The sequence below is a fragment of the Rhinolophus hipposideros genome (assembly GCF_964194185.1).
Source record: "Rhinolophus hipposideros genome assembly, chromosome: 4".
NCBI lineage: Eukaryota > Metazoa > Chordata > Mammalia > Chiroptera > Rhinolophidae > Rhinolophus > Rhinolophus hipposideros.
The window spans coordinates 62504433-62518056 of NC_138050.1; the positions used below are offsets into that span (position 1 = coordinate 62504433).

General features: G+C 41.8%; 1 protein-coding gene across 2 annotated transcripts in view; it reads right to left on the reverse strand.

Annotated features, from left to right (window-relative positions):
• UBAC2 (UBA domain containing 2) overlaps nt 1-13624 on the reverse strand; it is a 163697-nt gene that overhangs the window by 27543 nt on the left and 122530 nt on the right. For both annotated transcript variants that reach the window (XM_081046498.1, XM_081046497.1), the window contains one exon: nt 6062-6307. In XM_081046498.1, the coding sequence (XP_080902624.1) occupies nt 6062-6307 (246 nt within the window). The remainder of the gene's footprint in view (nt 1-6061; nt 6308-13624) is intronic.

Sequence of the window (13624 nt, forward strand, 5' to 3'; positions counted from 1 at the left end):
GTATGGGGGGAGGTGAGAAATAGAAGTAAGAAACTGCAGCATAATGTAGTAAACTCAGTTTTTCTTACTGAGAGTCCAGGAGACAATTATCCAAGAGCTCCTGGGTAGTAGCTACTAGGGAGTGTCCAGGAAGATCACATCACCGTGCTTGACGATGAACGTAAGGACCCTGTACGCCCACCCTGTCAGCACTCTGGTCTCAAGCTCCAGATGAAGCAAGATCGACAGCGCCGTCAGTCACACTGTTCATTGTCCCTCAGAGCCTTGGGATTTGGATAGGCTACAGGGCGTACTAAATTGTTGTCAGTGGTATAAACAACGTCATAGTTGACTTCAAAGAACGCAGCTGTGACTACCACAGTGCTGTCCAAGAAGGAGGCCAGCTGATCTGAAGAGAAGGGCGCTCGTTCTGCTCCACTCCCATTCCACGCAGCACTGCTTAGTGTGTTGCATTCCCACTGAAACGCCTTTCAAAAGTAAACCAATTCTTGCCGAGTCTACACATTTTTTCCTAGTCGTGATCTATTACCTCATCTTGGCTTTCTTTGTAGGGGGTAGAAATGGCATCTGAATATGCTGAACACCCACTCTCCCACTCTTCCTGAAACATTCTACTCTCCAGGCTCCCTTGCTACTGAACGTTCCTGGTTTTCTCCTCACCTCCCCTGGCATTCCTTCTCTTCCTCCTCTTTGCAATCTCTAAACATGGGTCTCGGGCTGTCATTAATGGTTTGCTCCATACTTGTCCTCACAGAAGATACTGTAATTCTTTCCAGCCTTTACTATTGACCTGGCATCAGCACGTGAGGCAATTCTGTAAATATTTATTGTACACATATTAAGTCATTAATTCCCCAAATATGTGAGTTCCTACTATTTGCCAGGCATTCTTCACATACTGGAGAAACAAATAGGTCTCCACCCACCCCAAGGCACACTATTGGTGGAGACAGGGAGGTAAAGCAATAGTGAGGGGCAGGCGAGGTGAGTGCCACGACAGAGACACCCAGGGGCCATAGGAACAGAGAGACAATCAGCTCTGACTGGGAGGCTGGAAAAAGCTTCCCAGAGGAGAGACATTAGAAAGGAATACTAAAGAGTGAAGAGGAGTTAGGCAAGCAAAACCTGTGTGTGTGAAGGGATGGGAGGGTGGGGAAGTTTGTTGTAGGCAGAGAAAAGCTCACACGCGAAGGCGCGAAGTGAGAAACGAGGAGGCTATGGTTCATTGCAGATAGCACTTCATCACAGTTAGCCTGGGGGCTGCCCATGGCGACGGAGGAGGAGATGTGGCTAAGAAGCAGAAAGGGGTCTTGTGTAATGAGTTGTAACTACCTTGAAAGCTACAGAGGGCTTCTGAAGGATTTTAGCAGAAGGGAAACAGCAGATTTGCGTTTTCACAGATACACTCTCCTTACTGGGAGGCAGTACAATGAAGGATTGAGGCAGAGGCTTTAAGCACACTTGAGTCCCAGTCCTGCACCCCCATCAGCAGCTGTGTGTCCCTGGGCAAGACGGTACCCCCAAGCCTCAGGGGACAGGAAGGAAATAGCTGTCATCTCTCAAGGCTGATGTTGGGAATAAATCAGGAGGAATCTAAGCCTAGAATGAAAGACATACTGTGCTCTTCACTCTCCAGCAGACCAGTCAACGTAAAGTCTCTGGCAGGAGTCCAGGGGCCAGGATTCTGAACTGCAGACCTACGGGGGCAAGACCAACCTCGGAAAGTGGAGGAGCCTGCCAAGCAATGGGTAGAACCACAGACCAAAGGACATCACAGTTGCCCAGCTGGCACATCCTCTCCAGGAGGGCAGGGATTTTGGTCTGTTTTATTCACTGATGTTTGGGCTGTGCAACCTACTAGGTCCTATGGTTTTCAAAGCATCTGGTGGGGAAAGACGCTATGTGGAGTCCGCAGCAAGCCTAGGGTCCTGGAGCAAGGGTGTGCACACACAGCAAAGAACTGCTGCTGACCCCTGGGGATAGGAAGTGCTTGACCATGGACATCAAGCGAGCATGTGGTCAGAAGTGTGAGACCTGCCAAGTTCTAAGGTCAGGTGAACCCAAAGAAGTCCATCGTCCAATGGAAGTGGTATATCTGGGGCATCATGAGCACGACCGGAGGGCATAGGTGAGCAGCAGCAGCAGGCCTGTCAGACCACTGTGTTAATCCTGTCTGTTACCTCAAAACCTCTTCCCCAGTTCCCACCTCCTAACACATGGGGTAGGTCCCTCATGACCAAGTGACAGAGGAAGAAAATGGCCAAATTTGGTTCATAGATGGGTTGGCTCAGTACACAACTGAAAGCTGAAAATGGACCATGGCTGCACGACAGCTCTATTCTGGGGTGACCTTGAAAGATAGTGATGATGGGAAATCCTTCCAATGGGCAGTGAATTTGCTGATCCACTTTGTGTGGAAAGAGAAGTAGTCTGAGGTAATAACACATATGGATTCACTGGATGTGGTGAATAACTTGGTTGGTTGGTCAGAGGACGGGAAGGTGGGGACAAGGATGCCCGAGGAAGAGGCACGTGGATATGGCTGAAGGAATAGGCATGACGTGCGACAGCTATGGTTTACTGGTTAATAACTACCGTGGACATCTTCCACAGAAGAGGGCGACAGAATGGCTCAGCCGATGGACATCAGCCAGCCTCTACCACTGGCCACCCCAACGTGCGCACATCAACAGAGAAGCAGTGGTGACAGGGTTGCAGGCTATGCACAGGCCCCGCTCTCTACGGCAAAGTTACCTACTGACAGCAAGAGACCACTGCTGAGCCCCGATACACCACCATCCTTCCAGGAGAACCCACAGTAACTTAGGGCCAGGCAGACTCTACTGGGCCCTTTTTGTTCTGCTAGAGGCAGTGTTATGGGCTGAAATGCATCCTCCCCAAAATTCAGAGGTTGAAGTCCCTAACCCCCAGTGTCTCTGTATTTGGAAACAGAACCTTTAAAGAGATAATTACAGTTAAATGAGTTCATAAGGGTAGGGTCCTAATCCTATAGGACTGGCATCCTTTTAAGAAGAGACACCAGAGGTGCGCACTGAGAAAAGGCCATGTGAGGACACAGCAAGAAGGTGTTCGTCTGCGAGCCAGGCAGAAACTAACCCTGCCAGGACCTTGATCTTGGACTGCTGGCCTCCAGAACACTGGGGAAAATTGTTTTCTGTTGTTTAAGCCACCCAGTCTGTGACTTGTTATGGCAACTGGAGTTGACTAATATAGGCAGTAATTCATTTTAACTGGAATTGATACCGAGGTTGTAAGTCTGTAAGCCTTTTCTGTCGGCCAGCACTGCTCTGTGTAGGTTGACAGAATGCTTAATCTACTGCCCAGGGTTCTAAATAATATCACATCAGACCATGAGGCCCACTTATAGCAAAGTGGGCACAGTAGTGGCAAGACCGTGGAATACGTGGACCCTCTCACATACCCTACGACTCAGGAGCTGCCAGCTTGCCAGACTAATGAGACAGCCAGTGGAAGGTGTGAAATACCACCGTGGAGATGACACCTTGCAAGGATGGCACTACAAGCCATAACGTGCAGCATACACTGTAAATCAACAACCATTATATGTGTGCTATGTCCTCAATACGACAAACACATAGATCTTGGGAATAAGGGGTAGAAGAAGTGACCCTGAATACCCTCCCTCCCAGGGACCCGTCTGGGGAATCTAGGCTTCTTGTCCCTGCAACTCTAGATTCCATGGGTTCATGAACTTGGCTCACGGGAGAGGGACACTTCCATCAGGAGACAAAACAAGAATGCGGTTACATTTTAAGTTACAGCTGTTAACCAGTCATTCTGGGCTCTTGTGCCAAAAACCAGTAGGCAAGGAAAGGCGTCATTATCTTGGCAGGAGTAATTAGCCCTGGTCATCAGGAAAATGCATGGCTGGGGGCACAAAACGGGGAGGGAAGACATGTGCAGCACCCAGGTGATCCACTAGGGTGTCTCTTGGTACGCCCTTGCCCAACTTTTACAGTAACGGGAACAATGGACACGTGCAGCAGACAGCCTGAGAAAGGCACGGCGACCTGGTTAAAGGTATGCATCACTTCCCAAAGTCAGCCTTCTAGCCAGGAGTGAGGGGAATCTCAAGTGAACAGGAGAGGAGGGAGGTGATGATCATTGTGACCCTGAGTCCAGCCCCCGCAGGAGAGGATACAGTGTGTCCCACTAACCTTCCAGGAAAAGAATGCCGCTGGCACCCTGGAGGAGCCACTCTGAGAACTTACACTAAGAAGGTCCAAGCCACTCAAGGGGTGGATATTGTGGTCGCTGCCCAGATCCTCCACTTCCCTCAGAACTGAAGTGCCCAATCTTCCCGCTGCAGGGGTGTTAGCATCTGTCAGTTCTCAAGGACACACCCCTGTGGACGGCTGCATCTGAGGAGAGCCCGTCAGCCCAAGATCTGCAACCTGCGTCCAATGACCGGTTGGTGGAGGTTTAGTTTCGGCTCCTTGTCTGAACCTGGGACAACTTATGTAAGGGCTCTGCCCACTCCACAGCTCTCCAGGAGTTAGCACAGGCCTTTTTTGTCACAGTTGTTCCGAGCCTACCTCTGTCCTTCTCAAAGATGCTGATCCTGAAGTGTTCTTGACGCCAGCCTGAGAAACACAACTTCTCTGCCTTGCTCATGAGCACAAGACCCGTAGCTATCTACGGGGCCTCTCCTCCCAGGTATTCCAAAGGTAGTTGAGTCGATGTATTTCCCCCAAATCTCTCTTCTGATGTAGGTGAAATGATGCTGCCACCGGTCTATCTATCCCATTATCTAATCCAGAAACCTCAGACTCCTACGCTACTTCTTTCTCTCCCTCAGCTCTGTTCATTCTACTTGGGAAATAGTTATACTCACCATTACTCAGTTTTTCAGACACTGATCATTCCGAGTTCTCATTTTCATTTTTCCCTCTGTTTCCTTGAAGGATCTACCGCCTCGTCCTGCTAAATACAAGGCTTTGTCTAAAGCCGGTGTTCATCTTAAAGGTAATTCTCTGACAGAACTCATCCAGCACCTTGCTTTCCTCTCTCATGCCTACAAAGTTCACTCCATGATCTAAACCTCCAGCTTTGACCTAAGATGTCTGTCCTCCATATTTAACTATATCATGGGTATGTTTATTGTATGTGCCAGAACAACCTTTACTTCTCTCTTTCAGCTGCAGACTCAACCCACTGATAAGGGGCCCCCTTCTTCCCACCCCAGAGATAAACGCTGGGACCCAGATCTCCGATGGGACACCAGGGATGGCACACTTGATTTCATTTCTCCAGACCACTAAGGTCGGCAGACCTACTTCTTACCCCCAGTGCAGGAAGGAGATAGGGAGATGGCAAGAAAGAATGGAACCCTCTCTCATACCCGAGAGGGTAAAGGAGATGGAGAGAAGAAATGAAGAGCCATTGTGCTGGATCAGCGAAGTGTCAAAGAAAGATCAGGTATGAGACAGCCTGACATACAGTCACCTTTAAAAGACAAGTGCGGTGTCAGAATGTTTAGATACAGCAGTTCATTATAGATAAATGCTCAGTATTTCCAGATGATTTATGACAAGGCTAAGCAAACGCAGCATTTATTTGATTTACTCATTGGTTGTTCCCTTGAAAATTTTCTTACCTTCATATTCTCTCCATTTCAACCAAAAAAAATCAAGAAGTTTTACATTTGCTCTTCACTCCAGAGCACATGATAATAAGCATTTTAACAGGAAGACACTGTGGCTTTTACAAGATTATAAAAACAGATAAATATCACGTCTCGTTAACTAGGTTGGGTTTCTCTAAGAAATAATGCTTATCTAATAGAAGTGGAACAAGAATGTCCAGTTTGACCAGTCTTTCAGTTGCAATTAATTTTTTTTTAACCTTAAAAACAAAAACTAAGAATAGCCACTAATAGAGACCTACATTCTATTTGGAACCACATCAAAATATCCACGTTGCACTGCACAGAAATAAATGTAGTTTCTACTACACATGTAGTCATAGAGGAAAAGTTTCCTTAGGCAACCGAGGATTTTTCATCATTAGTATTGTTTACCTGTTGCTGTCTTTGTCGCCTTGCTTGTGCAAACTGAGAAAGCATCAGCTGCCGATCAAGCAGCTCCATTCTTTGCTGTCGCTGGATGTCCACTGTGGCCCCCATCCCGATTCTGGCTTCGGTGGTTGGTTCTGAAGATGAGAAGATGGGCTCAAGCGTCCAAGAAAAGAACTTGGCCATCCAACTGGGGATGCAGAGCACCTGATGAATTTGTAACATTTTGCTGTGGTAGCAGACACCGGAAATCTAAAAGAAAAAAGTCCACCTGGATTGTTTAAATGTAATAAAAATGTAAACAACATAGTGAATATAGATATATCAATAACCACAAAATACTTCAGATGGTATATATATATTTCTTCATTTTAGCAGAGTTAGGTGATAACCAAAACTCCTACCAAGTTGCAGAATAATAAGTAGTACTACAAATCAACATAAAAATTGATTTGCTCAGTAAACAAATTTGTTTTTATTAAGTTAGAAGAGACAGCAAAATCCTAACCATTTCACACTCAAAGTACTGGTAAAGTATCTTAAAAACAATGCTTTCATTTTTTAAAAAAGCCATAAAAGATCTGATTCTCAAAACACTTTCACACTGTATTAAGTCTGTGGTTACTCCTATTGGCACATGGCCATCAGAGAGAGATATTGGCAGAAAACAACTCTGATGTTCAATGAGGTGACCCAGTCATATTGTAAATTTATCAGAAAATACAGACAATCTAAAATTTATAGTGTCTGAACAAAATTTTCAAGCATTGATTTTTCTAGATTTTAAAATCTTCATCAATAGTAATGCACAATTCTGTTTACAAACAAGCCTATTTTTCATCTTTAAGGTAATTTATGTTACAAGAGAAGTCTAAAGACAGTCCATAGATTTCAAGGTAAAAATGAGTATGGCTATTACTTTGTTAAAAAAATCTTTAATTTTATAAATTTGATTCTTAGGATAGGAAGTTATTCATACCAAGTCAGAGCATATTTGACAACTTTCTGTCTAATAGGAGAAAAGTACACTTTGATGTTTTATTAATAACATTAATTAGGCAAGAACTTATGGCGCATTTGCCATCTACCAGGCACCATTCTGGGCACTTAGTATACAGCAGGAGATCAACAAGGTCCAAGTCTTATAGGGGTAACAGTTGTCAACACACAGAATAGAGAGCAAACAAGCAAACACATAAAACAACTCCAGATAAGCTCTATAAAGGAAGCAAAATAAAGTGATTTAAAGCAGGGGACTTTTTAGGTTAGGTGGTCAGGGAAGCTTCAGAGGAAGTGACACTTGAGTGAAGATCTTAAGGACAGTGGGGTGCCAGTCATTTGAAGGACTGGAGGAAGGACATCTCAGACAGAGCAAACTGCAAAGGCAGTGCAGGAATGAGCTTGGAGTATCAATGAGAAATCTTAGTGGAGATATCAAGTGGGTAGTTGTATACATAAATCTGAAACTCAAGGGAAAAGGAACCAGAGATGAAGATTTGAGAGTCATTGGCATTAGATGGCATTTAAAGCAATGGGACTGGATGAAATAATGAGGGTGGGGACATATAACAAGAGACAAGAGGACTTACTCAGCATCAATCCCAGGGCACACCAACATTTTGGGGGACAGAGTAGGAGAAGCCAGTAAAGAAATCTGAGAAGGGGCTGCCAGTGAACAGGAGGCAAACCGGGAGCTTAGTATCAGTGAATTTAAGAGAATAGTGTTTTCAGGTGGGAATATTAGCTATTGATGTTTAAAGCAGTTCAAGTGTGACAGAGAGTAAAATGATCATTGATTTGGAAAAATGGAGGATTTTGATGACCTTATAAGGAAAGTTTAAGGGCAGTGATGGGAACAAACGACAGACCTGGAGTAGGCGGAAGAGTGAATAGTAGACTTGGTTTCGAACAATTTCATGCCATTTATCTCAAAAATAGTACAAAACAACAAAGAAATTGGAAACAGAAATAAACTCTACATCCGATAAAACAGGAAAGCATCTGTAATCCTGAAGCACACCAACAAAATGGAAAACATACTCTGTAATCACAAATCACGTAGCATATGGGAAGAAGGGCAAATCCAAATGCCAGCAAGAGGCCCGGAGCTGGGACAGGCTGAGAGATTAGAGGCGTCAGGTGCTGTGCAGGGCCGGCGGGGAGAACAGGATGCTTAACTGTAGGAGGCAGCCAGCCCCATTTCCTCCCTGTGCTCAGCACAGCCCCCAGCCACCCTCTCTCCTCTACAGCAAGAAGATGAAGCTCTGCGGGCAAGGACCAAAGAGGCTTGGAAGCCAGGGAAGCAGCCCAGCGGGAGGCCTGGCGCTCTGCACAGACAGAGGATGCCACACAGACTGAGGTCCTCCGTGTATGTCTCCTAGAGCTTCCAGAAGACAACGGAGGGAACACGGGGAGAGGGGATTATATTTCAAAGGATAATAGCTGAGCCTTTTCCAGAATTAATAAAGAATATACATCCTCAGATTGAAAATGCAAGAGTCCCATGAAGGACAATAAAATGAAATTTATATCTAGATCCATCGTAGTAAAACGGAAATCCTTAGGAGTTAGCAAAATGAGATAAAGTTCAGATTGCCTAGAAAGGTAAAACAATTAGCTATTGGCAGATAACAGAAACAATAACTATAAGATACTTAGGAAAAAACTAATGAAAAAACATGTAGGACCTTTATAGAGAAAACTAAATAAACTATATAAAGGACATTAAAAAAATGACCACAGTAATAAATATAGATGACACATCCATGAATAGGAAGATGCAAAATTGTTAAGATACTTAATTTTACCAAATTAGTATATAAATTCAACATAATTAAAAATAAAATCGTATCAGGGTTTTGTTTTGTTTTGTTAGAACTTAAATGCCAATCCTAAAATTCATATGGAATACTTAAGGTTTAAATTTTAAAAACATAATGTTGGGAGAAAGAAGTTAGACACAAAGATTGCATACGTTATTCCACTGATTGTAAAAGGATCAATCTGAACTTTATACTGAGTGGGAAAACCACAAAGCAAAGCATGACGGTGATGGCTGTATGTCCCAGGAGAGCAGTTACACGAGAGATGGGCTTGCGAGCTTGCGTGGGGTTATGTGGGTGTGTTCTCGTTACAGTGATTTGTTTGGCTTCACGACATTTGTAATTTACGCACATTTGGTATGTGTCACATATTACAATAAACATATTTAAAAAATACAGAATAAAGAATCCAGAATAGCCAAGGTAATTTTAAAGAAGCATAATAAGGCCTATAAGATATGCTTTAAAGTTTGATAATTACAATTGTGTAGTTTTTCTGTAGAGCTCCTCTAATAGATCTAAACATCAAAAGCAGAGAAGCAAACGTTTGAGTACAAGGGCACCTGGGATACAGCCGGAATGGGTAAATTAGAGGGAAAAGGATATACGAGCTATACGTAAAGACAAAACAGGTCCCCTTTCCTGATACTGTACATAGAAACTCCCAATGGATTAAGGACACAAATGTCATGTACAAACTGTAAATCTTTTCATATGAAATACAGAAGGAACATCTTTTTAGTACTGGGATGGGGAAGAATTTTAAAATAAAAAACATAAAGCACAAAATATAAAAGAAAACATAAATTGATTTATTTTTTACAATTTAAAAGTTACAGAATGCCCAAAGTTACCATAAATAAAGTGAAAAGACAAGTCAGAACCTGGGAGAAGGTAGTGAACAAAGGTAGTGTTCAGAACATGTAAAGAAACTCTTGTCACTTTATAAGCAAAAGACAATCAGCCCCATTTAAAAGGCAGATGACATGGCAATTACAGAAGATGTAATTCAAATGGCCAACAAATACATGAAAAGATGTTTATTCTCATCTGTTTTTACCTTCAACCTTTTTTGTGTCTGTGTTTAAAGTGTGTCTTGTAGACAGACTTCACAGCAGTTCCTTGCTTTTAAATCCAGTCTGACAATCTCGCCTTTCCACTGAAGTGATTAGCTATTCACATTTAACGTGCTTACCTTGATATCATTGGTTTTGCTACTGGTTTCTTTTTGTCTCACTTCTTTTTTTGGTCTTTATCCCTTCTTTCCTACTTTCTTTTGTGTTAAACAAATACTTTTGAGTATTTTATTTCAATTCATTTATTGGGATTTTTTTAAAGCACTTATCTCATGGCATTTTTGTGTGTTTGCTCCAGAGATTACAAAATGCATCTTTGATTTATCACGAGTTTAGAGTTAATACTGAATTCCTTCAGGTAAAACACAGGAAACTTGCAAGAGTGTAATTCCATTTAACGTCACCCTCAGCCACTGTGCCACTTTTTCGTCTTACATGTTGTACTTATATATCTAACAAATCCATCTTCGCCTAAAAGACATATACAATCATTTCCTAAATAAATTAGGAAAAAATAATGAAAATGCATAGTTGTTGCCTGTACTTAAGGAGGTCACAATTTTGTAGGTGTTAATTTTTTTCTTTTTTTGGGGGGGAGGGGGAATAGGTCATAGATTCCTTCAAGGAACTGATAAAAGGTTTTCAATTTCCTGCCCATCTTTACCCCTACTCCCACCATCATATACACACTTAAAAAATTGTGTGTTTAATTTTAGTAAGACCATCCTATGAAGAATTAAGATATCCTTCCCAATAATACACAAATACACTACTGTAAATTCTGGCAGGAATAAAATCAGGCTTTTGTGCTTATTTGCTTCAATTTCAATCCTAAGGGTTTCTTCCTATTGGAATGTGCACTCTGGAAGGGGAAGAATTGTGGTTGGTTTTGATCACTGTTTGGCCTTTGTGTCTAGAACAGCACCTAGCACATGTTAACTACCCTATAATTATTTGCTAGGAGAATGGCAAATGAATGAATGCTCCACAACAATAAATGTTATCTTAGATTCTTTTCAAGGAAATTGGAAAGTTGCCAGTAGACACACTTTTTGGGTCCTATCTTATACTTTTCCATATAATGAAAAGGTGGAGTTCACCTGTCTATCCATGCCTCTGGTACACCAACAAGCACGACCTCAAGTTGTCAAATAAATGAAGTGCTATTGTAAAATGTTTTAGGTATTCACAAAGGATTAAAATATAAAGAGCTTAAAGAGTTTCGTTTTCTATAAATATTTGATCATCACACCACTCTAGTCTCTGAGAAGATGGGATAAGAATACGTATATTCAATTTTACCTAAGTTATACCTCATTACTACCAAAAACTTCAAGAGAGTATCATTTACTATTATACTATCTTACATTTACACATTACTTCTAACTTTAATTTCTATCATCTCATAAACCCTTCTCATAGCAGGAGTTCTGAATGAGAGTTTTATGTGAAAAAAGAGACTTTAAAAATAGACCATCTGCTCGGATTTGCATGTCCTGCCAAGAAAAAGTCTAATGAAGGGGATCTGGCAGGCCTTCAGTGCCAGGAAGCCCAAGATCAAGCCAAGATGCCCAATGACAAAGGAAGAAGCAGCAGCAGTGGTCTTAGACAGGCCAGGAGTCAGGTCCAGGATGATGAGATACAGTGAAAAGGAACAAGCAATGTGTGTCTGGGAAGGCCAGCGAGCACTGGAATCAGAGCTTTCAATCAGCAGGGATCAGGAATCCCCGCTAGGAAAATGGACCCAGAGGTCAGGCAACCAGAACCAGAGAGCATTCTGGGCCACATGCAGTTGAATGCCTAGGCAAAAGAGCCAGGCCACAGCTCTGGGTTAGAGCTAGGAGCTTCCTACAAGCCAACAATAGAAGCCATGACCTCATAAACCTAACAATGCAAAACAACAGGAAATTGTTTTCTTTTAGGCAATAAACATGGACATCAATTACACACTTATTCCAGCTTTTTAGATTATTAGTCCTTTTAGAAAGGGAATTATGAAATAATGCTCATCAAGCAAATAAATAATTTAATTTGTTGGGTAGAAAACATGTAAAACACTCTTGATTATAGAGAGTAAACCCCAACTGTCCTCTGGTCTTGTTTAGTATTAGCATGAAACCACAGTGAGCAAAGGTGAGAAACCATGACCTCATAATGACACCAGGTGTTTGTTGATTTCTTTCTCCAGCCAACTGTGGCTGAACAAAAACCTACACAGTAAACTGCACTGCCAGGGTTCTTGTGAACCACAATCCCAATATTCAAGAAACCTATCATCCAGTGGTGTATTGGGACAAACACAAGGGGCTACTTTCCCTTCACAAGACAAGAGACAAGCCAAGGGAACAAACGTCCCCTTACACCTAGACCCCTTTATACAGACTGAAGTCCTGAGGAAACCAGACCCAATTTATTTGGTCATTTATTTATTCAACACATATTTACTGAATATCACTAATGGATGTAGTCTATCTAGGATGTGTTCCAAGTACTGGGATATACAGCAGGTAAAATATAACCTCTGCTCTTACGGACCTTACATTTTCCTATTTCCTCTTCTTGACTAGAAAATGTAAAGACAGGAGGAAGCAACTTTGGAAATTACTTTTTTAATGAATATGTATGCAAATAGGGATGCCCAAAGTTATTTCTGCCACTTGTGATTAATTATGAAATGATTCCTTCACGTCAGGCAGAATCATGTGGCTTTAGCACTTGAGTCTTGCTATCTTGTTCTTTGCCAATTTCAAAAGTGATTCAGAAGAATCCCCTATAGCTCTTTTATCTCTTTTAATATCATTTTGCAGGATCCAATTAGAACACTGGATATCCTTCTGATTCTTGGGGAGTTGAGCTGGAATATGGATAGATAAGACTGATCACAGATTGTTTCTAAAAAATTGTCTTGGAAGCCTGCTCTAAGCTTTTATTTTTGGAAAACCATGCATCAGGATTAGCTCAACTGCACAAAGCAGAAAACCAAAAATAACAGTGGGTTAAATACAACAGAAGTTTATTTCTCCCTCATGTTCAAAAAGCTCCAAACATCTTAACTGCATTCCAGGAAGTATGGAGAAGAAAATAAGGAAGAACAAAAGGATAAAAGGCTACTTTAAGGAGCCTTCCCAGCAGTCCCACCAATAATATATTACAACTTACTGGCTAGGATGCCAGAATTTAGTCTGACGCTAAACCTAGATGCAAAGAAAACTGGGAAATGTAATCTTTTAGTTGGAAGCACTGTTGTCGCAAATAAGATGAAAGCCCTGTTTCTAAGGAAAAAAATACACCAAGAGACAACTAGAGTCTCTAGCACATGGAAAAAGCCTTAATTGGGTACTTAAATGTAAATACTTTTTAATATACCTTTTATTAGGTTGGTGCAAAAGTAATTGAGGTTTAAAAGGTTAAAAACTGCAAAAACCGCAGTTACTTTTGCACCAACCTAATAACAAGAAGAGTATTTCCCTTTAAAATTATATGTGGGAATTTTATATGTCTCTTTAAAAAAAGTTTTTATTAAAAAATATAGCTAACATAAACATTGTGTCAATTTTAGGTGTACACCATAGTTGTTCGACATTTATGTACCTAAAGAAGTAATCAACATAAGTTCAACAACCATCTGACACTGTACCACCATAGTATCACAATATTATGACTATATTCCC